At 39.3% G+C, this 24,595-nt stretch overlaps 2 protein-coding genes across 2 annotated transcripts in view; one reads left to right on the forward strand and one right to left on the reverse strand.

The window, feature by feature from the left end:
• The first annotated feature begins 3,184 nt into the window (after nt 1-3,184).
• On the forward strand, nt 3,185-10,990 carry atp1b1a (ATPase Na+/K+ transporting subunit beta 1a). Its single transcript, XM_058402675.1, has 6 exons — nt 3,185-3,408; nt 6,583-6,711; nt 8,405-8,560; nt 8,938-9,122; nt 9,245-9,328; nt 9,493-10,990. Exons 1-6 carry the CDS (start codon nt 3,315-3,317, stop codon nt 9,748-9,750), a joined length of 906 nt encoding a protein of 301 aa, XP_058258658.1. The 5' UTR covers nt 3,185-3,314; the 3' UTR covers nt 9,751-10,990.
• nme7 (NME/NM23 family member 7) overlaps nt 10,643-24,595 on the reverse strand; it is a 40,015-nt gene continuing 26,062 nt past the window's right edge. The window contains exons 11-12 of the mRNA XM_058402671.1: nt 11,827-11,934; nt 10,643-11,113 (exon numbers count right to left, since the gene is read on the reverse strand). Of these exons, the coding sequence (XP_058258654.1) occupies nt 11,081-11,113; nt 11,827-11,934 (141 nt within the window). The 3' untranslated portion in view covers nt 10,643-11,080. The remainder of the gene's footprint in view (nt 11,114-11,826; nt 11,935-24,595) is intronic.

Raw genomic sequence — 24,595 nt, forward strand, 5'->3', positions numbered from 1 at the left:
CTATAGAAAATATTTAAGTGATTAAGAATAACAAACAGACAATTGGCACAAAATGTGAGCTTTAGTTTAGTATTTATATAGTGAAAGTGGTTAAACTGTCAATTCGTCCTTTTAATAAATACGTTTTCTGGGTGTGTGTGAATGTTTGAATAACATCAACAGAGTATATCACGAGTAGGATGTTGTTTACACACTGACATGGTTTAACAATGCCAAGTTTACCAGTTTGAAAGTGGGGCAATGGTTAAGTGGTTCGAAACCACCACCCCACATATATGTTGTAGGTTGTGGATTTAAAGGTCATGGTTCAACCCACAGCACTGCCAAGCTGACACTGTTGGGAGTTTGAGCAAGGCCCTAAACCCTCTCTGCTTCAGAGGCACTGCATCATGGCTGAACCTGCACTCTGATCCTAAATTCCAAAGCTGGGATAAGCGAAGAAAGAATTTCACTGTGCTATAATATGTATGTGACAAAAAAATAAAGGTCTTCTTCTTCTATATCTACGTGTTGGTTTATAGTGAGTAGAGGAAGCACACTTATAAATAAAGCTCCTTGACAACAGTGTACTCTTATGTGCCAAATAATAAAAGTGAACAGGAGAGGCCAATACATGAGACAACAATTACCGCAAGAGCAAAGCACTAAAAATAGCTGAAGTGATGAGAGGCCTGACAATCTCACCACTCTACACTGACTCAAGTCTCTCTGTGAAAGATATTTTGAATTTGAGGCCTGTTCTATGATTTGCTTGCTCTTTTTACCCTGTCTAGAAACATGTCATCTTTCTTGTTGTTGTTGTCTGACAGTTTGAGGATGTGCATTATACTCAAACTGTAAAGACATGCAGGACCTCCCAGTGGACCTGCCATCCTCGTGATCTTTGTAAACACAAGGCCTGGGGCTTCTTATCTTTGACCAGTCTACATGAGCGGCCCCTCAGATCTCTGGTGTGTGCTGGGTTTTGATCAGCAAGAAGCTCACAAACTTGGCTCATGTTAAAACCTAAATAGATATGGAGAACATTTGTGAGAATGCCGAATTTAAAGTAATTAGTAGCACTTCAGCATTTAACAATTAGGATTATACCTTAGATCCTGCAAAGATCTAGACCCTTTTTTCTTTAAAGCTGATTTAAGACAAGATCTAGTGTTACAAATAAAATACAAATTAAATTACATAAAACATAAAATAACATCAATTTGTGGATAAAACAGAATATGCACCCTAGTAAGACATGGTTTAAGAATATATAGCATGTTTAATATGATCTTACACATGAATTTATTTTGACTTAAGATTTAAAATATATACACTTATATGTACATATATGGATAAATATACATTTTATATACTACAGAGAACAAGATAAAGTGTCTTTAAAGGTGTGAGATCACCGTGAGTCATCAGAACGGCTTCATTGCACCTTGATATTGTATTCTGTACATCTCTCCAGGACACTACTATAGAGATGAATACAATTTTCGTAGGCCATAGCATATGATATACATCATTGTCCTCCTCAACAGACTATACAGCGAGCCCTTCAGCCCTTTACATGGGATGATTGTCAACTTAGAAGAGACTAGCAGGTTCAAAATGTTTCATAATAAGATAACACAGCATAACAGAGCAACCAGTTTTTCCTTTAATTTTTCACCCATCTGAACATACATATAACTTTAACAAAACAAACACTATTGTTTGACCTTTTTCACCTTTTTCCACACTTCTGTGTTTACATGAAAACACAACTCATACATGCTTGCTGGTGACCTTTTACCATTAGTTTGCAATGACGCGAGATTCTCCTAAAACCAATAGCCTCATTTTTGATCTTCAGCATAATCAGTATATTCAAATGCAATTAAAATGCTTTCAAAGATAAAATGTAATGTACTGTAAGCAGTAATAATAACAATACCTGATAAATGATTTATATTCAAAGATAAATGAGTAAATTAATAAGCCACACTGAAATGCTAAATATTATAGACAATATGGTATATTTTATTATTCACACTGTAGAAAAATTTCTTTTAGATTCCATTAGCCCTATGGTATTACTCCTCTTTCACAAGAAAAGGTGAGTTTGAATAGATAGAATATTAAAATCACATTTAACCTCTGCTTTTTTGTTAATTATTTGAACACTTCTTCCTCTGAGAAGGATGTGTACTGCTTGTCATATCATTTGCCAAACCAATGTTGTATAAAGGGTTATGTTTTTCTTTTTTCTTTTTTTAAAAAAAAAAGGGTTATACGCTATTTAATAGATGGTACTATCTTACTGCGGTCATCTTATATGATCATTGCATTCTTTTGGTGATTCAATGCAGGATGGCAATACGTCTGAAAAATATCTATATCTCCATGACCTTTATGCTCTTTATGCCTGTTCTAAAGTGTGTTCCTCCATGTTTGAATGAGTGTGTGTGTGTGTGTGAGTGTGTGTGGATAGTTCATGCTGGCGTACAGTGAGTGGCTCCTCTTTCCAGGTGTGTGATAGATACAGTACCTCCCACTACTGACCTTGAGTGGAGCAGAGATCACAGGGAGAGGGACTTAAAGTATCAGGAGTAGACCAAGAGCACCACATATCAAGAACCTACATTGTAATGAAACATTACATGCAGTATTTATTTATTTTTAATAAATAAATATATACATATTTACAAGAGATGGATGTTGTAGATGCCTGGGAATATATTGAATTTTGCACCATGGCGCCATCTGGGCCCAGTATTGAATAATAAATAAATTCAGTATCGAAGTGTTAGTGTGGACAGGAACAGTACCCTGGTTACTGAAACCCATTCATTCGATATTGGTCAGTGTAAAAGAAACATAAGCCCTGATAGAGCTCTGGTGTAACACACTTACACATGACACATGGTCATTTATAATGTAAAGAGAGATAACGACTCAAAACGTGAGTCTGACGTTTTCTACACATATGATATATACAACTTTATATCTCTGTAATATTTAACCCAAACCATTGAAGCTGGACTCGCACGCGGCGCCCGGACGACCAGCTTGAGTTCGACTCTCGTACACGATTACGCAAAACACAAGCCGGCCTGTGATTGGCTAATCTCAGGCCTGCTTCTTTGAAGGTGACTTATTAGAACAATCTGTGGGCGTGGTCACGCAGCGTAAAGGATATATGGGGCGGATCCAAAGCCACGAGCCGGGTACGACTGTCCTTTCCGAAAAGCTAGCTGTGGGGAGTACAGCTCCGGCGGTCAGGTACCTGAACGAAAAATAAAACACCAAAAAAAAGTAACACAAAGGGAACTAAAAAACCGAAGATGCCAGCAAATAAGGACGGCGACGGTGGATGGAAGACCTTTCTGTGGAATTCTGAAAAGAAGGAATTTTTAGGACGTACCGGCAGCAGTTGGTGTAAGTGCTCGACATTTTTCTTCTTCTTCCGAGTCTACAGCGACTAGCTGAGGACATGGAGTGTGTGTGTGTGTGTGTGTGTGTGTGTTAAATGCTCAGTTAACAAGGTCAGAATAGTAAAAGGCGACAGAAGCATACAAAGTAAAGGCTACAGACAGACAACAGGTCACAGCACCTGCTCGAGCTGACTTTCCTCAACATGCTCTGCGTCGTGACTTTCATTTTCAGTGGAAAAAAAATGAGAGAGAGATAGAGATAGATAGGAGAGAGAGAGAGAGAGAGAGATAGTAGAGAGAGAGAGAGAGAGAGAGAGAGAGATAGTAGAGAGATATAGAGAGAAAGAGAGAGAGAATATACCGCCCTCGCGCTGCCATGGCACAACGACACAATATACAGTGGTTTATAAATCTATATCTATCTATAAAACACACCTACACACATCTATATTTATATTTATATATTTTAAAAAAAATTATACATATTTAAATGTTAAACATTTAAATGTTAAAAATTTAAATAATAAAAATATTGAATCCATGCTCAAAACGCGTCAGTGAAAAGATAAATTACTGAACAACAACAAAAAAAAACCTAACAACAAACTATTTATATAGCTATCTGTGTAGGTTAGTGAATAAATAGTTTATGTGAATATGAATGGGGGGGTCGTTGTTTTTGTTTGTTTTTCCACATACCAGAATAGACAAGTGTCTGATATCTTTCTGATTTTTTTTTTTTTAAATGAAAGGTCGATGTGAAGGACATGAATTAGCAGAGTATGGTGATGAGTTTTGTGTTTCGTGAGGATTTTTGTAGGTTCCTACTGTGTAATTACACTGACATTACAGCACGCCATTTATCCAGGGAGCATTATAACGCTTTATTTCTACCTACACACACACACACACACACACACACAGAGGTTTATTTCCCCCTCCCAAGGTGAATCAAGGTGATTTTTTAGGCCTACTGTGTTCGCTCGACACTTTATGGCGGACACTACAAAAAAAAAAAACAATAATAACACACAATATCAGAAACCCTCATTAATTTCTTCATTCCCGTTTGGGTGCATGGTTTTAATCTCTACTAAAGTGCCAGCTTTCTACTTTATTTTAGGGTTTTTGTTTTTGGGCGCGAGGCCATGTGAAGTTGATAGTTTATCACTGGTGAGCATTCATATGTGTCTCTATATGTAGTGAGGAGTGAGACACATGGCTCACTCTCCATTCAAGGCCTAGAGATCAGTTATTACGGGTCCAGTTGTTGTAATTTAACAGGAAACCGGTTATACTGCTTTATTTATTTATCGCGCTTTGCTTATTGTTTACGTCCAACAGGTGTTGTTAGAAAGCAACGCGCGTGCCGTGTGGTGTTTAAAATGTGAGGTCCCGTGCAGCTAAAATGGTGGCATGTGGCGAGGTGACTGACTGAGTGACTTGTCGCTTCTAACATCATGTAGGAAAAGTCAAAGCGGAGTGAATCGGAGCACCTCGTCCTTCCACGGATATTTCTTTCACGGCGTGGAAATGTGTTTAAGAATCGGGACGAGCCGAAACTAGCGTGTGACTGATGATGGTTATAAGGCTGTTGGAGCTGCATCAGTGTCTGTTATGTTACGGAAAAGTCAGTCATATCGACTGCTCGGCTAAGCTCCGAGCTAATGCTAACCGGGGTGGTTTTTTATTATTATTTTATTTTATATAACCTCTGACCACGGTTTGAGCCTCACTGAATTATATTTCATTTTGTAAATGTGCTCTTTGGGCTGTAATGATCTGACGGTGTGGCTCTTCAAACTAATGCTCAGGACTGAAAAAATGCGCCATAAGTTTTCTTTCTTTCTACTTTTTTCGACAACTTTCCTCGTCGCTGGTGTTGTGAAAAGAGAGGAGGAGCTTTTACAGGAACTGAGACACCTAACTATCATCTCTGGCTGGACAAAGTGTCCGAAAAAAAACCTTTACATGTCACATATCCACACTTTGATTCCCGCATGGATATATATATATATATATATATATATATATATATATATATATATATATATATATATATATATATAAAGAGACTGTCACTGTATATCCGTGTAATACAGTATATATAATCTGTAAGCATCTCAGCCATTGATCTTTGGCTTGTGTGGTCAGATTTCAGTTTTCTGAGTCACAGAGCAACTCCATGTCACTCCACGTGAGGAACAAGACAGTTCCAGGATGGCAAGCCCACCCTCTTATACGTCTTAGCCTTCCTCATAGAAAGATTGACATAACGCCAGTTATTGTCATTTTATTGTATTGTCTTGAAACAATGTATCTGTAAAGGTGTTTCCTGCAGATCTGTAAACTGTTTATTACAGCGGGTCAGAGAAGCAGAAAGGTCGACCACCATAAAGCCCCTGTGTTTGGTGAGCAGCTGAGCCTGTCTGCACTGTCGAAGGGGGTGGGCTGCGAGCAGGGCATTTTTAGACCCCGTAGGGCAATTTTAGACCCTAGAGCCCTCACTTTATGTAGTTCTTATTACAGAGAGGGAAGCATGACAGCTCTGAAAGCGTGGTGGTGTGTAAAGGGTCTGCTAGTCTCCGTCACTGGTATTGCAACCGAGTGAGAGATTTCTGAACTGTTTGGACTTGTGTTGCAGTTTTTGCCAACTTTACAACAGCCGCTGTGGGAAACAAACTTCCCCACATGGAAAATCAGGAAGTCACCAGTCATGAGAGTCACATGTCACAGCTGATTTTGCTTAGCATTGCGTTTTGTAGGAAATTCAAACATTTTTATGTAACTATGATAATGAAACACGTTGTTTTAAATATGCCGTTACATTTTATTGAATGAAAGTGCCACTCTGAAGGTTTCCTCTTGTGTGGTTTCAGTGTATGGGTTCAGAAAACTAAACAAAATTTTATTTCTAGATAGTGGGTACATACTTAAATGTAGTTTGACTCAGTTAAACTTTCAGTCAGCTTTTTTTTTAGTGCTATCATTGCACAATGAACTGCTTGGAAGAAGCTTTCTAATCCCCACCTAACCTTCAGAGATACAGAGAGGCTAAATCAGCTAATTTTTTTTTTTATTTGACCTTACTTCCTCTCACTCACCTGAAACGGTATTACTGAGAAACGCTACTCCTTTTTTTTTCTCCATCACTAATTTACGCTTTCTTTTTCCACAGTTAAAATCTTCATCTTTTATGTAATCTTCTATGGCTGCTTGGCTGGAATTTTCATTGGCACCATCCAGGCGATGCTCTTGACCCTTAGCAACTACAAGCCCACGTACCAGGACAGAGTTGCACCCCCAGGTAATTAAGCACAACACTGTCACTAGTGTGAAAAAATTTTTTGTGCCAAACACCAACATTAGAGCTGTGAAAAATATATAAACCTAGATGATGAACTCGTCACTAGCTAATTGATTCTAATGAATTCTAGCTAGCTGTTTCCGTGACCGACCTGCAGTCCTGAATTTTGTAACAGGATTATCACACTGCTGACATTTTTAATTAGCCTCTGTCAGCAATTAATATATTTGTCTTAGGTCTAAATGTTATAATGTACTTCAGTACTGTGGGTGTTTAGCAGAGCTTTACTAAGTCAGCTAATTTGCAGATCTGTAAAGATCAACAGGTAACTAATGAGTTCTAATGCAGCTACAAGCACAAGGACAGAGCTGTGATGAAACAGTATGTTAAAGGTGCACTGAAGATGATGCAGTAAGGTTTAATCTGTTTCATCTTTGAAGTGAAACCTTGTAATGTTTCTTGTCACTGTCGCTTTACTGTTCTGAAAGGAGAGAGAGCTTTTCAGCCATTTTGTCTTTTGTGCCACTCTCTAGTCAGCTTGATGGGGTTTTTGCCTGTGTGGATATAAAGGGAATGCTGCTGCTTTTCTTCACAACTTACTGACTACTATCACTTGTCAGGAATGTTCTTCTTATAGAGGGACTGATGGAGGTTCAGCTTTAAACTGTATTCTTGATAGGTGTATCCAACTGTAAAAGTATGTTAACTGTTTCAGGGTGAACTAAAGAGAAATGAAATATAAAATAACAAAGAAACTGTTGCAAAAGAAAATAATAGCATAGCTGTACAGTATTTGAAGTTGTCCTGCTAATCTTGGAGGACGTTCAGGCATTGCTAGACTTCTTATTGTTCTATTGCCAGGCGTTTGCCTAACCAGCCTCCACGGTTTTGGGCCAATGAATGTTTGCACAGTGTGTGCTGTCGCTTGGCATATATTTAGCTGTATTCAGTGTTAGACAGTGTGCTGGTGCCATTTCCCCCTGAAGAGCGGCAGCCTCTGTGCAGATAGGTTCAGTGAAGAAAGGAACATGAGTAGGTGCCGAGTGGAGCCCAGCAGAGCGCGCTACGATTGGAAGCTGTGATAAGGGAAGGAGGTGGTAGACACGCTCACTGGTCTGAAGTCCCACCCTCCTCTCAGGGGCTAAAAGTTTCCATTGTGTGAGCGAAACACGTGAGGTGAAGCAAAGGGGGGGTGGGGGGGCTCAGGCACTGTTGGGTTGAGTCTGTACAAGTTCACATGTAGTAAAAGAAATCTATCTTTATTTTTTTTTCCTTTTAATTATTTTTGGCATTAAAAATAAGCCAGAGTTTTATTATGGAAACAAGAAATGCACATCTATGCAAAGACCGTTAAAAGGAATCATGACCTTGCAGCAATACAAGGGTTCCTCCCACTCATTCCCCCTCGCTGACTGTGCTCGTAACCACGCCCCAATTTGGCCTTGCGCTCGAGCCGGGTGGAAAATTACTGCCAGGCTGAGAACAGGAGTTTCATCTGAATAGCTAACCATGACAATGAATGGATTTGGCTTTAACTGCGCAATAGAGCAGATGAGTCTATAGTTGAAGCTTGAGCGTGTGAGGAAATGCAAAACAGGGAATTGCTTTCTTTTGACCTTATAATGTGGTCTCATTTCATGAATGCTAGTGTGCTGGATTAAAAAGTCCGTTCTGTCTCCTCTTCTCTCCTCAGGCTTATCGCACACCCCACGCTCCGATAAAGCTGAGATCTCCTACAGCATGCAAGATGAAGACACTTATAGACTATATGTAAAAGCCATGAAAGAACTGCTGGAACCATACATAGATGACAGACAGTTGGATGATTCGAAATACGAAGACTGTGGGGGTACGCCGGGTTTTCACAGCTAGTCTGGGCCTACATTACACAGAACACATTGTATATCCACACAATAACTAACTAATGGAGAGAACACACTATTACATAGCAGAATATCACAACAGAGTATATTATGCTAAGTGTATGGAGTTTTATAGATGCTTTGTGTAGTACAAGTTGGAATAGTTGAACACTTAAGTTACACATTAGCTTTTCACATATGCATCAGATTTTGAGAAGTTACTTATATATTTTTGTTGTATGCATATGAAGAAAGATGACACATGGCAGCCTGTTATTACCCATGCAGTGAGCATGCTTACTGCTCACTTATGAAAACTGGGGTATGAATACTCTGGGATTCATGTATTGTGTTGCATGTTTAGATGCTCCTGCCAAATACACTGAACGTGGGGACCTGGAAAGTGAGACAGGTGAAAGGAAGGCTTGCCGCTTCAAGAGGACCTGGCTGGGAAGCTGCTCAGGCCTGGAGGACGGCAGCTTTGGCTTTAAGGATGGCAAGCCCTGCCTTATTGTCAAGCTCAACAGAATTGTCAATTTCAGACCCAGGGTGAGTTCCAATTCATGAGAATGAAGAAAGCTCAGAAAAATACAAGGTGATACCTGCATGTGTTAGGCTGAGTATTTGACTTTACATGTAGCTTATAGATTCTTATTTTTTTCATTCTTTAGCCTCCCAAATCCAATTCGTCACTCCCTGTGGCTGCTGGCGGGGTGCTTCCACAACATTTGATTCCTATCTACTGCAGCAGCAAGGTACAGAGCGTTTAGCATGTACTTTACTATACAGAATGCGTGATATACAAATACCACTTGATTATAAACACACATGCACAGAATGGAAAAGCCGTTCCACACCACCTCCGTCTTGCTGTTTTAACTAATTCCCTGACATATTTGTTTCCCTCTTTGCTCTACAGAAAGAAGAAGATACTGACAAAATCAAAGAGATTAAGTATTTTGGCTTGGGCCAAGGATACCCACTGCAGTACTATCCTTATTATGGCAAGCTGCTACACCCCCATTACCTCCAGCCTCTTGTGGGCATCCAGTTCACCAACATTACCCATAACGAGGAGCTGCGTGTTGAGTGCAAAGTATACGGAGAAAACATTGATTACAGCGATAAAGACCGTTATCAGGGACGTTTTGACCTCAAAATCATGGTCAAATCATGACCACAGCTATGAAAATAGCGCTTTTACTCTGCCCATTTCAAAACGTAATAATTTAGACAGATGAAAAAAAATAAGAGAGTTCAATTAAAAAACAAAAAAAACAAAAAACAAAAACAAACAAAAACCACGACTAGTCTTGAACAAACTTTCATAACATACGGGACCTACACTTAATCTGTATGCTTTACACTAGCTTTCTCTGCATATGTCTAGGGTTAGAATGTAAACATTACAGGAAGAGTAGCAATAGCAAAATATTTATTCTACTGTAAATGAGAATATTCCTTGAGCCATGGGACATGTTCATTCATTACTGTAAATTATGATTCCACTACTGATGTAGCGAGCAGTGTTTCTGTCCCTGAGTATTTCTGCCTAGTGTGGTCTCGCTCTATATTTTTTTGGAGTGTGCAGTACAGTAGTCGCATACAATGGTCCTTTCCAAGCCATGTTATAATTTCTGTTGTCTTACGTGAGTCCGTTTAGTGGTCCAAGGTGTGTGTGTGTGTGTGTGTGAGTGAGAGAGGAGGTGTTTGTATGTGTGTGTTTGTATTTGTAAAATAAAAAAAGAAAATAGTGGCATGGTACGCGCTGATATCCCCAGGTCCGTATGTGAGTAAATGACTGCACTCCATGGAATCTTTTTTTTTTTTTTTTCCTTCTCTTTTTGACTTATTTTGTTGATTGTGGGGAAAGTACTTTTACATCACTTCTTCTCTTATTTGATCATCTTGCAGTGTGGGAGTTTGGGGTTAATGACATTTCTGTATGAGGCTTTTACTTTCTTTTTTTTCAAGTGTAGAACTGTGTGTATCTGGTCTGGAGAATCGGCTCCACTCTAGAATGGAGGACTGTTCCTCCCTATGGTCACCGTGGCAACTCAGTGCTTTAATTTAATTGTTTTGTTTTTTCTTTTTTTTTTTTTTTTTTGCTGGAGACATCACAATGTGGTGTAACTTTCTAATGAATGTTTTAGCCATTTACATGGTGGAAGAATTTTATATTTATGCAGTTGTACAATTTTTTTTTTCTGCAGGAAAAAGTGTATTGTATGAATCCAGATACCAAAGTCACTGGTCAGATCCAATGCAGTACCCCATGTAACATGATGTTTCGTCAATGTTAAAAGTGCTTAAAAGTCAATGTTGAACATGAGAACATCTGTCAGGAGTTGCATCTGCTCTTGTCATTTTATTTAATACAGGTAAGGCCTAAACAAATAAATGTACAACCAACCAGACTGTTGTCTCTCTCTCTTTTTTTTTATTATTATTCAAACAACCATAAACACAATCAAGCCCAATGTGTGTGCAATTATTTCATCAACGAATCAGCCATCTAAAATCTTGAAGAAATATTGGACCTGTTGGAAAAGAGAAATAACAACTGAATATACATAAAAAAAGAAAACAATGCCAATAATTGGTGTGCAGTTGACTGTTTTGCACACTCAGCTTTTCCTGTGATTATTTCCCAGCACTTTGTTTTACCATTATCGTGCCAGCAGAGCAGATAAGCAGCCTGGTTTATTTCATAACAACCGACTTTCCCAAAACACACACACTTGTGAAAGCCCATAGTATCTTAGCATGTATTTATATATATGTGTGTGTGTGTGTACATATATGCATGTGGGTCTAGAAGAGTGATTCACAGTGAGAGACTGCTCTCAGTATAGATGTGTGTGTGTGTGTGTGCGTGTCTCTCTAAGAATGTGCTGGCCGAGTTGCCCAGCAGGCGAATGATTAACAAGGAGCCGTTTGTTAAAGAGGCTGCACAGATCTGGAGCTTGTGTGAAACAATGATGCTGAATGGGCCAAAGTTACTGCCTGAAAAGCACAAAGCCCTTCCTCCACTTAATCCTGCCCTCTCCTGCTCCTCTTTCCCAGAGACATTATGCATGCTGTGGGTTTGATTCAGCCTACAGTGGACCGTCATGAGACCTGCGTCTCTGTCTCACGTGACGTGAGCAGTAGAATTATTTGTGAAGGCGAGTAAACGTTCGTCAGCAGGTCCGGCTCACACTGCCTCAGTTCATGACTGAAACAAAAGTGAATGAGATCAGAGAGGACTTACTTCCAGTAACCCGTCCTCTGGAAGGTCGGTACAGTGGACGGCGTTCTGCACTTTGTTCTTGCCGTAAAGAGCTCGTAAAGTCGTGGGCCGCAGATGTCGAGCTATTTCCTGTAGTGGAACAACATGAAGACATGGCAGCTCATTGATACTGTGCAGGTAAAATGATGGAATAAACCTACGGCTGAACTAAATCCACTTTGCTAATCCATCTGCCTCCTTTACACAACGAGAGCGCTCAGGTGAAGATGCGTGCAGAGTGATGATGATGATAAGCACCCTACAGTGCTGAGGATTCAGATTACTTCCCTTTATGCCTAAAGCATCAGATTACTCACATTTGTTCGTAAAACAGTAATTGTTACTTCCTCTACATCTGCTCATACCTCTTTGCTCAATCAGAATGTCATGGAGATGACAAGGATAACACCATTCAGGATGCCTAATAAGTTGCGTAATAAGTGTGACAAGCTCACGGTTTCAAGTACTAGGGCTGTAAAAAAAAAAAGAAAAAAAAGATTATGAATAATGAATGAGAAGAGGAGATAAACTCCCAGCCATCCAATAGGTTCCAGATAAGCGCTAGATTATTTAATCCTAGCATGTTTTAGAAGCAGCAGAATGACACAGAGCAGAATGTTCAGCATTCAGGGCATGTTGTAATGCAGCAAATGAGAGGGGGGAAAAAAACCCCTCACATTCTTCACAAAGCAGGAATAAATGGATCCTGCTTTTTTTTCCTTTTTTAAGAACAGTATTAGCACGCTGAGTAACGCTCGATGCCTGATAACGAGTTATTTACAAAGTCCCACAGGCCTTTTACCATTTACTTTTAGTTAGTGACATGTAGATTGAAATAATGATAAAACCTATTAAGCCACTTGGATAAAAATAAGAAACCCATTAAACATTATATTCACAGCACATTAAACTTAAACCCTAAAGTGAGAAATTGTCACACCTGATGCCATACTACCTCACTGTTTACTGTTAATATCAGTCCATGGGTGCATCCACAAAAACAAAAGAACCCACTGGATGGCTCAGAGTTACATTCCTAGCACTAACTCCATGCTTTTCTTGTTACTGCAGTATCTGAATAACAAGTTAGGAACAACAACAACAAAAAAAAAAGAGGGCGTGTTATTACAGGAAAATAACCAACGAAGAGTTTGTGTGATGTGTCCCAACACAAAGCAGAGTCACTGTTACTACCTGGTTTTCATATAAAAGCATGTCCCAAAATGCATTATTCATCATTCCATTTTTTTAATAAAATTTTTTACATTTTTTTATTTTCTATTTATAGACACATTTACTGTTGCAGAACATCTACAAGTCAGGCACGTTACCACTTACAGCAGCTAGGACATTTACAGAGAGATATATATATATGGCACTTGACAGACACCCTTACAACTTACATTCATCTCATTTATTCAATGGAGCAGTTAGGGGTTTAGGGCCGTACTCAAGGGCCCAGGAGTAGTTTGGCACTTGTGGGACATGACCTTTTAATCAGTAGCCAAACACCATAACCACTGAGCTACTTCTGTGAGCATCCATTATACAAGTCCCTGTGAATGAGTTGCTCCTATGAAAAGGATAATGTATTAATATGGTTGTTTGCTGTTAGCGTTATTGTCAGAGCTGCTGTTCAAAAAAATAATAATCAACCCCTTCTGACCAATCTGAATTGAGAATTCAAGGTATAAATAGTAATTGCTAAATAATGAATTATGAATAAGATTAATAACTGAACATGTTGGCTTAAACCATACTACACTGACAAAGAGGGAATAAAGTAGCCTAATACAAAATGTTTGTCCATATCTTGCATATAGGGAACATCAAAGAGAGTATTTTTACAAATCAGGCATAGCTTTGACTATCATAAAGTATCCCTCTCGTCCAGGCCTCAGCGGAAGGCAGTAGTTTGTGGCCACACACTTTTCACACAGAGCTGCAATCTCAGTGCTCTTTCTGTAGAATGCTGGACTTAATACCGGGTCTTGACTTTAATTCTTGCTCACATGTGTTCAGCATTGAAAGATCATCTGGCGCTCAAGTACACAGGGCACGGGCTCTACTGTCCTGCCCTAATCTCTGCCGTGAGGAAACGTGATCTACCTCCCCTAGTGATGCTCACAGGAGAGGCCTCATCCAAATGGTAATAAGCCTCAAAGAAAATGTACAGCAACAAACTTTCCCAAGCCACCTGTCACTCTCCACACTGGAGCCATGCTGAAATTTCTCAGGAGCTCGTAATCCCACCCTCAAAGCCAACACATTATTAAAAGTTTAGGAAGGTTTTTAGTGGTAATAATGACCACACAGACAGTAGGTAAAGGAAAAGTCATTATTGCAAATGACTGTTTATGGAAAATAAGTTCGGAGACACATATCATTAGATATCTGAGCGTTATGGAGTGAAGCCTACTAGTCCCTTCATTACATTCCTCTGCTCAGTGTACCAGGTAAGTATTTCAAGGAGACATCATGTGTAATGATACCCAGATAGTTTCATCTAAGATGAGATTTCGTACAAAGTGTTTCACATGGTATAGTCTGGATCTAATTATAATATTTAACAAATACAAAATCACAATCAATGGCAAATTGCTGTGGTGTAAGACAAATACAATCATTAACACTTTTTTATAGACTCTCAAGTACTTCGTATGTATTATCTACTGTAAATCTATATACTGATGTAAATTTGGTTAAATCCACAACTGTGTTTCATATCTGCACTGCATATCTGTGTTTCATATCTGTGTTTCATATCTGCACTGCATATCTGTGTTTCATATCTGTGTTTCATATCTGCACTGCATATCTGTGTTTCATATCTGTGTTTCATATCTGTGTTTCATATCTGTGTTTCATATCTGCACTGCATATCTGTGTTTCATATCTGCACTGCATATCTGTGTTTCATATCTGTGTTTCATATCTGCACTGCATATCTGTGTTTCATATCTGTGTTTCATATCTGCACTGCATATCTGTGTTTCATATCTGTGTTTCATATCTGCACTGCATATCTGTGTTTCATATCTGTGTTTCATATCTGTGTTTCATATCTGTGTTTCATATCTGCACTGCATATCTGTGTTTCATATCTGTGTTTCATATCTGCACTGCATATCTGTGTTTCATATCTGCACTGCATATCTGTGTTTCATATCTGCACTGCATATCTGTGTTTCATATCTGCACTGCATATCTGTGTTTCATATCTGCACTGCATATCTGTGTTTCATATCTGCACTGCATATCTGTGTTTCATATCTGTGTTTCATATCTGCACTGCATATCTGTGTTTCATATCTGCACTGCATATCTGTGTTTCATATCTGCACTGCATATCTGTGTTTCATATCTGCACTGCATATCTGTGTTTCATATCTGCACTGCATATCTGTGTTTCATATCTGCACTGCATATCTGTGTTTCATATCTGTGTTTCATATCTGCACTGCATATCTGTGTTTCATATCTGCACTGCATATCTGTGTTTCATATCTGCACTGCATATCTGTGTTTCATATCTGCACTGCATATCTGTGTTTCATATCTGCACTGCATATCTGTGTTTCATATCTGCACTGCATATCTGTGTTTCATATCTGTGTTTCATATCTGCACTGCATATCTGTGTTTCATATCTGTGTTTCATATCTGCACTGCATATCTGTGTTTCATATCTGTGTTTCATATCTGCACTGCATATCTGTGTTTCATATCTGCACTGCATATCTGTGTTTCATATCTGCACTGCATATCTGTGTTTCATATCTGTGTTTCATATCTGCACTGCATATCTGTGTTTCATATCTGTGTTTCATATCTGTGTTTCATATCTGCACTGCATATCTGTGTTTCATATCTGTGTTTCATATCTGTGTTTCATATCTGCACTGCATATCTGTGTTTCATATCTGCACTGCATATCTGTGTTTCATATCTGTGTTTCATATCTGTGTTTCATATCTGCACTGCATATCTGTGTTTCATATCTGCACTGCATATCTGTGTTTCATATCTGCACTGCATATCTGTGTTTCATATCTGCACTGCATATCTGTGTTTCATATCTGCACTGCATATCTGTGTTTCATATCTGCACTGCATATCTGTGTTTCATATCTGCACTGCATATCTGTGTTTCATATCTGTGTTTCATATCTGTGTTTCATGTCTGCACTGCATATCTGTGTTTCATGTCTGCACTGCATATCTGTGTTTCATATCTGTGTTTCATATCTGTGTTTCATATCTGCACTGCATATCTGTGTTTCATATCTGCACTGCATATCTGTGTTTCATATCTGTGTTTCATATCTGCACTGCATATCTGTGTTTCATATCTGCACTGCATATCTGTGTTTCATATCTGTGTTTCATATCTGCACTGCATATCTGTGTTTCATGTCTGCACTGCATATCTGTGTTTCATATCTGCACTGCATATCTGTGTTTCATATCTGTGTTTCATATCTGCACTGCATATCTGTGTTTCATATCTGCACTGCATATCTGTGTTTCATGTCTGCACTGCATATCTGTGTTTCATGTCTGCACTGCATATCTGTGTTTCATGTCTGCACTGCATATGTGTTTCATATCTGCACTGCATATCTGTGTTTCATATCTGCACTGCATATCTGCTATTGGCGGTGGTGGCTCAAGTGGTTAAGGCTCTGGGTCATTGACCGGATCGGGGGTTCAAGCCCCAGCACCACCAAGTTGCCACTGTTGGGCCCATGAGCAAGGCCCTTAACCTTCTCTGCTCCAGGGGCACTGTATCATAGCTGACCCTCTGCTCTGACCCCAACCTCCAAGGATGGGATATGCGAAGAAAAGAATTTCACTGTTATGTAATGTATATGTGACAAATAAAGGCAAATTATTATAATTATTATTATCTTTAATCTAACTTAATGTATTCTATATTTAAGGTTTTCTTCTTAATCTTATATATATATATATATGTTAAATATATACATAATTTTTCATTTTATATTTTTGTGCGTGTTGTATCTTGTAACTGACTAAGCTGCTATAACACAAGCATTTCCCTCATGGGATCAATAATCTCTCTCTCTCTCTCTATCCACCCATCCATCCATCCATCCATCCATCAAACCACCTATTCATCCATCTATCCACCCAACCATCCATCCTTCTATATGCCTATCCATCCGTCCATCTATCTGCCTATCCATCCATCTGTCCATCCATCCATCCATCCATCAATCCACCTATTCATCCATCAGTCCACCCAACCATCCATCCTTCTATATGCCTATCCATCCATCCATCTATCTGCCTATCCATCCATCTGTCTATCCATCCATCCATCCATCCATCCATCCATCCATCCATCCATCCCCCTATTCATCCATCTATCCACCCATCCATCCATCCATCCATCCTTCTATCTGCCTATCCATCCATCCATCTATCTATCTGCCTACCTATCCATCCATCCATCCATCCATCCATCTGCCTATCCATCCGTCCATCTATCTGCCTACCTATCCATCCATCCATCTATCTATCCATCCATCCTTCTATCTGCCCATCCATCCATCCATCTATCCATCCATCTGCCTACCTATCCATCCATCCATCCATCCATCCATCCATCCATCCTTCTATCTGCCTATCCATCCGTCCATCTATCTGCTTACCTATCCATCCATCCATCCATCCATCCATCTATCCACCCATCCATCCATCCATCTATCCATCCTTCTATCTGCCTATCCATCCATCCATCTATCTGCCTACCTATCCATCCATCCATCCATCTATCTATCCACCCATCCATCCTTCTGCCTATCCATCCATCCGCCCATCCATCCATCCATCTGCCTATCCATCCGTCCATCTATCTGCCTACCTATCCATCCATCCATCTATCTATCCATCCATCCTTCTATCTGCCTATCCATCCATCCGCCCATCCATCCATCCATCCTTCTATCTGCCTATCCATCCGTCCATCTATCTGCTTACCTATCCATCCATCCATCCATCCATCCATCCATCCATCTATCCACCCATCCATCCATCCATCTATCCATCCTTCTATCTGCCTATCCATCCATCCATCTATCTGCCTACCTATCCATCCATCCATCCATCTATCTATCCACCCATCCATCCTTCTGCCTATCCATCCATCCGCCCATCCATCCATCCATCTGCCTATCCATCCGTCCATCTATCTGCCTACCTATCCATCCATCCATCTATCTATCCATCCATCCTTCTATCTGCCTATCCATCCATCCGCCCATCCATCCATCCATCTATCCATCCATCTGCCTACCTATCCATCCATCCATCCTTCTATCTGCCTATCCATCCATCCATCTGTCTATCTATCTATCTATCTATCTATCTATCTATCTATCTATCTATCTATCTATCCATCTATCCATCTATCTATCCATCTATCCATCTATCCATCTATCCATCCATCTATCCATCTATCTATCCATCTATCCATCTATCCATCTATCCGCCCATCCATCCATCCGCCCATCCATCCTTCTATCTGCCTATCCATCCATCTATCTATCTATCTATCTATCTATCTATCTATCTATCTATCTATCTATCTATCTATCTATCTATCTATCCGCCCATCCATCCATCCATCCATCCATCCATCCTTCTATCTGCCTATCCATCTGTCTATCTATCTATCTATCTATCTATCTATCTATCTATCTATCTATCTATCTATCTATCTATCTATCTATCCGCCCATCCATCCATCCGCCCATCCATCCTTCTATATGCCTATCCATCCATCCATCTATCTGCCTATCCATCCATCTGTCTATCTATCTATCTATCTATCTATCTATCTATCTATCCGCCCATCCATCCATCCGCCCATCCATCCTTCTATCTGCCTATCCATCCATCTGTCTATCTATCCATCTATCTATCTATCTATCTATCTATCTATCTATCTATCTATCTATCTATCCATCCATCCATCCATCCATCCTTCTATCTGCCTATCCATCCATCTGTCTATCTATCTATCTATCTATCTATCTATCTATCTATCTATCTATCCGCCCATCCATCCATCCTTCTATCTGCCTATCCATCCATCTGCCTATCCATCCGCCCATCCATCCATCCGCCCATCCATCCTTCTATCTGCCTATCCATCCATCTGTCTATCTGTCTATCTGTCTATCTATCTATCTATCTATCTATCCATCCATCCATCCATCCATCCATCCATCCATCCATCCGGAAAAGAGTCAACTTTGGGGTAAAATAAAATGCTACAAAAGTTGAAATTTCCTCAGCATTCCTCAGATATTAGAAGGTTTAATGCGACGACTTGTGTGGTCAATACTACAGCCACACTGCATCCCCCATTTTGTCCCCCACACTGAAAATGTCAATACAGAGTACACATGACGTCATAGGGCTGCATGGCTCAGGGACAAATACGCTTTAACATCAACAGTTCCCACACTGCCACTGACACAATATCCGTCATTGTCTACTTGATGCTGTGCTCATTAAAAACGGAGGAAAAGAAACTGAAGGGCAGACAGACAGTGTGTACTACCAGGTCTTTGGAGATGGTTTGGTGTTATCAGTCGCTTTCTATTATCAGATGAACCGACGGCTGTGCTACTTTAATCGTGGTACAAAAACAATTAAAAGCCTTCAGGCTATGGAGAAGTGGGGGACCTATTTTCAACAGGCAGTCACCGACCTACACAAACAGCGCTTTATACTGCAAAGACAAGAGGACAAAAAGCATGTGCCATTTTCCTTTATACACGCACCAAAACATGCTCTGGACTCAAGGGTTGCGTGAAGTGGAAAATAACCAGGAGGGGGTGATGAGTAATTTATATCTTGGCTGATAATCACTAATAACATCTTGCTCATGTATCTTCTTCCTGGCACATTTACAACTGGTCCAGAGTTTTACATTAATGGGCCTAATTGTGCTTCATGGTGTTACTGTTACTGTTCTCTCATTGATGAATCACAGCAGGATTTCACCATAACAGATGATGCAATTTCAAGTTTGGTCAATAGCAACTTGAAAAAGTTATATTTCTGTAACTGTTTGAGTAGAAAATGTGAATAATTCTGTGTAATGCATAGAATGTTTTGTTTACTTTTATTATTATTATTATTATTATTATTATTATTATTATAGCTGTGTTTTATGTATTTGTGTATTTTTGCCCGTTCCCTTAAAAGGTGTCAAAAGTTTAGAACTGACTGTACTGTAATATCATGTGGATATTTTAACTGACATTTCATTACAAATGTTTCATTACCTGGTCATGGTTATGGCCTACATGATGTTGAGTTTTATTATAAATAATAAATAATCATATCCATCTGCTGCTATACAGTATATTTACTGTCCAGATATAAGGAGGCTCATGAGTTGTTTACGTCTGCTGGTGGACCTCTTATTATAAATGTGCAGATGACTGCACAGGGTTTAGATGTACCCTTGAGTTTGATTCCTAAAATTAATGCTGTGAGGTAATTTTCACTCCTCTGCTTGTGTTGCCTCATTCAAATAAAGGCTGGATCTGTTTGGGACAACTTCACATCCTTAATGCACAAAACAAGGTACTCCAGGCACAAACTGACCAATCCAGGGACACAAATACATCAATGCATGTTTATATGCAGCAGTCTTCATACACCCATAAGTACAGAGTCCTAAACCACAGCCCCACGGTTCCATAGAGGCATGTTGTGCTCCGGGTTTTGGTGAAAAAGGCCATTATAGTCTGCTCTCTTTGCCAGACAAAGCTTCCTGTGTGCTGCTCTTCTGTAAAATAAATGGCTGCTTAGGTGATGCCGCATTACTTCATGACCTGCTGAGATCACTGTCTGGCTTCACACTCCCTCCATGTTCACAGCCTGTCACTTCATGGCTATTAACAGAAATACCAATCTCTCTTGCAGAACCGATAAAGTATTAGCACTAGGCTTGCCTAATGTCTGTAAAACAACTGGGTTCAACTTTGGGGTCATTTACTGGCATAGCTTAGTAAAAACTCTGAACATTTAGGGTATTTTTAAAGAAAGAACCAGACTGAGACATAAGCTTTCAAAAACAGGCACCAAGAACATATATATACCATAAATGCCAGGTAGATTCACACTGTATCTTAAATATAAAAATGCCGTCTTTGCGGTGATTTCTCTGCACCATTTTGACTTCTGATACACAAACAGCCTAAAGAAAAACAGCAGGTTGCTTTTACCAGAGAACAGATTTAGCACATAACAGAGGTCTGTGTTTAGAAACAAACCACACTAACTCCACGTTAGGAAACAGGCAAGAAGACTGCTGGTAAAGTTCACCCATCACATAGCTCAGTCGCTGTGCTGATTTACCAGGGCCTTAATTAAGCCTTGTTAAATAAGTCTCCTCAGAGACTACTGCTATGGTAACTGCAGATTCCCCTGTGCTCTACCTTGATGGTCAAAAGGAGTATGGGGATATTAAACGCAACACCAAAGCACTAAGTACTACTTCCATTTCAATTCAGACTTGTATCATTAAATTAAACTACTTTGTGGATGAACAGCTATGTTCAACAATGCAGAAAATCAGATCATCAATACCGGTCAGTTCTCTCCGTTTTAACACTATTTATTTAATTAGCACAAAGCAAATGCTGTTTCCTAATTTTGTGTGTAGTCACTTGAGTTCCCGTTGTGATAAGAAATCACAATCGTCTATTGTACTTAACACTTAACACAATCGAAACCTGCTGCAACAGTCAGCGCTATAGAATGTCTTGATCTGAGGTCTATTCAAGCTCATACTTCATTTTTACTATTCATTATTTTGGTCAGCGCCAGTCTTAAGCAATCTGTGTAAATGGTAAAGCATAGCATTTCATAAAGGAAAATATACTTGCGATAGGAAAAAGTACTACGGAGGTCCTCAATTCACAATTTAGGTGTGACGAAAAAGATTGTTGGTATAACTGTGACATTAATACTGTAAAGAGATTGGCATGTAAATGGACAGTAAGCATTTACTGCGCTTAACTGTAATGAACACATTTATCACCAGAATGTTTACACACACCACTAGAGATCAGATCTGTGAGGTAAAAACTGGAAAACCTCATTATACAGTCCCACAGGTTAAATACTACTGGTAGGATGTGCTGTGGACTATTCTGTTACTGTGTTTTCACACCTGGAACCGGAGTCCTGTCCGTTAACTGAGAAGTGACCAGCTGATCTTTGCCAGCTAATACGATCTGTCAGCACAGTACAATATTCATGATCTCTGGCACCACATGAGACAAGTACAGCTGACAGAGCTTAATCTAAGCATTCGCTTATTCACACTCGAAACATTTGCTTTATGCTCAGTGTAACACAGAATGTTGCGAATCAGCATGCTTGGTCATGTATTTCAATTCTCATGAATAAGATCACAGCAGGTGTAGTGTACGTCTGTAGAGACACGGATGTTGAGGAGCCCTGTTCATGGCAACAAGAGTCCTCTTTTGTGTTTAAAAGGTCAAATTAGGAAGCTTTGAACATTTGTTCTTGCAGCTAATAAAAAGTTACAGTCACAGGGAAGTGTATCCCTGGATGCCCCATTTTCAACTGTCATACAGAATGAACTTGAAGCACTATTTTGTGTTGTTCAGGTTCTAGCTCATCTAAACTTTTCCCCAGTGGCGTTTCACACCTAGGCCTTCGCTGGCCTTCACCAAATCGATTTCTTCTCCTCTGTCAGCCATTGTGAGTTAAAACATATATATTTTATTTAGCTTGTGCGGTTCGCTGCCTCTGACTACTCCAATGATCCAATTAAAGGACAGGAAATTGCTGACGTAATCCTATGCCTGCTAGATGGTCCCAGTGACGCCAACTCGAAATCTGATTGGTTAATGTAACAATTTCATTGCCACTTATTTTAAGCTTCGGGCGCCTGCACTATTGATTCTGAAGGCCTTAAGGCAGATTTCTTTCACCCTGGCAACACATGATGTCACTGGCTGAAATATGATTGGATAAATACTCTTATCATAAATATACACTTCTGGAAGCAAGAGAAAAGCTATGAAATGTATAGAGTAGACTATTGGGAATAATTTAATACACATGCTTTTCCCATTTGGTCACCTGCCAGCTACTGACCAGAGAAATTAAACTTTTTATTGAAGATGCTTGAAGCCAGTCAACCATATCTTTCAAACTGTTGCTCATGCTGTATCACATGGCAGTGTAACACACTCAAAAGAAAGTGCTATCTTTCCTCTTGTGCATACATGAGCTCACAAATGCACATGATTGGCTAGTATCGCTGTGATTGAAAGGGACAAGGGAGTGCTGTTCCCTCGTTTCCAGAGAGCATTGCCAATTTTGCTCCCTTGGCTCCTGGCAATGGATAGAGACTCAAATTTACAATGTAAATCTTTGCTGCAGTAATATTCCATAATATCTAAACATTTACATGCTTCATATAATAAAATGTTAGGAAATTCATTTACAAACAGGCATTTGGCAAATGAAAGTTCAACTGCACCTTGTAAACCATTATTCATTACAATCACATACAGATGACAACAGAATAATTGCCTGTCTTTAAGATAAAAATAAACATTATACAGCTACTCATATTGTTCCCAATAAACAGGAGAATCTGTTTAGGTTTCCTATAGCCAAACCGCTAAAACATGTTTAAAATAAATGCTAACAACTGTCCATGGGGCTTCAAGAATTGTCTTTGTCTTCAACCAAATATGAGTTTGAATACATAAAATCTCTCCATCACAACAGAGAGAAACAAAAAAGCTTCAAACACAAACTGACCCAGATAGTTTAAAATAACATTAAATCACAATCAGGGCCAAATAGAAATCTGGAGCCACTTAAATTCGCCAAGAACTGAAAAAGGACACATGATTGATTACACTGTCACATCATTTTTGCTGAAGAGAGAAGCATTGACCACAGATTTTAACAATTGAACAGTTTGGGTGATTCTTGGGGGAAAAAAAAGAAAGTAACTAACTAGCCTCCATAACAAGAAGCTATTTAAAAGAGTTGTACTGTAAAATCTTATGCTGATGGCAACCCAAAACACACAGTGCTGAATTTCACCAAGTATTATTGGAACTATAGCTGGAATTGTGTATTGCGGTCAGCTAAAAATAAAAGCCTATTTTTTGGCCTCACATGCAATCAGCATGTTTGGCACAGGATCTCTTGTGAAGATTGATGCATTCATGAATCAGGATATTTCAGCCCCAAATCCGGTTGTCTTTTGAAACAGATTATGGATTTAAACCACACTAAAATATAATATGAAATGAATGCCTAAATAAGTTTATCCTGCACGATACTTACTTGACTTAAAACAAACTGAATGTATTAGAATTTAGAATATCAAAACACTGATTCAGCCACAGTCTAATACCTGAAAGCTTTTGGCAATAAAGAGACAGTTTGCTGTGGCTAAATAAGCTAGAACAGATTTGAAAGCTTGATGCTTAAATGAAGGGGGGGGGCATGTGCCTTTAAAATCACGTACTGTGATGAACTGTTATCCCTTTTTTTATTAACTTCTAATCTTTCTCATGCAATGCAGAAGATATATCACACTGGCTTCTCCCACTTGCATTCCTTTTAATCTGCTAACTACATATCCTCAATTCTCCACTCATCTTTGATTTCAGAGTTATTATGGTGTTAGTAACTCACTGAAGCA

Source organism: Hemibagrus wyckioides, linkage group LG11 (assembly GCF_019097595.1).
Source record: "Hemibagrus wyckioides isolate EC202008001 linkage group LG11, SWU_Hwy_1.0, whole genome shotgun sequence".
NCBI lineage: Eukaryota > Metazoa > Chordata > Actinopteri > Siluriformes > Bagridae > Hemibagrus > Hemibagrus wyckioides.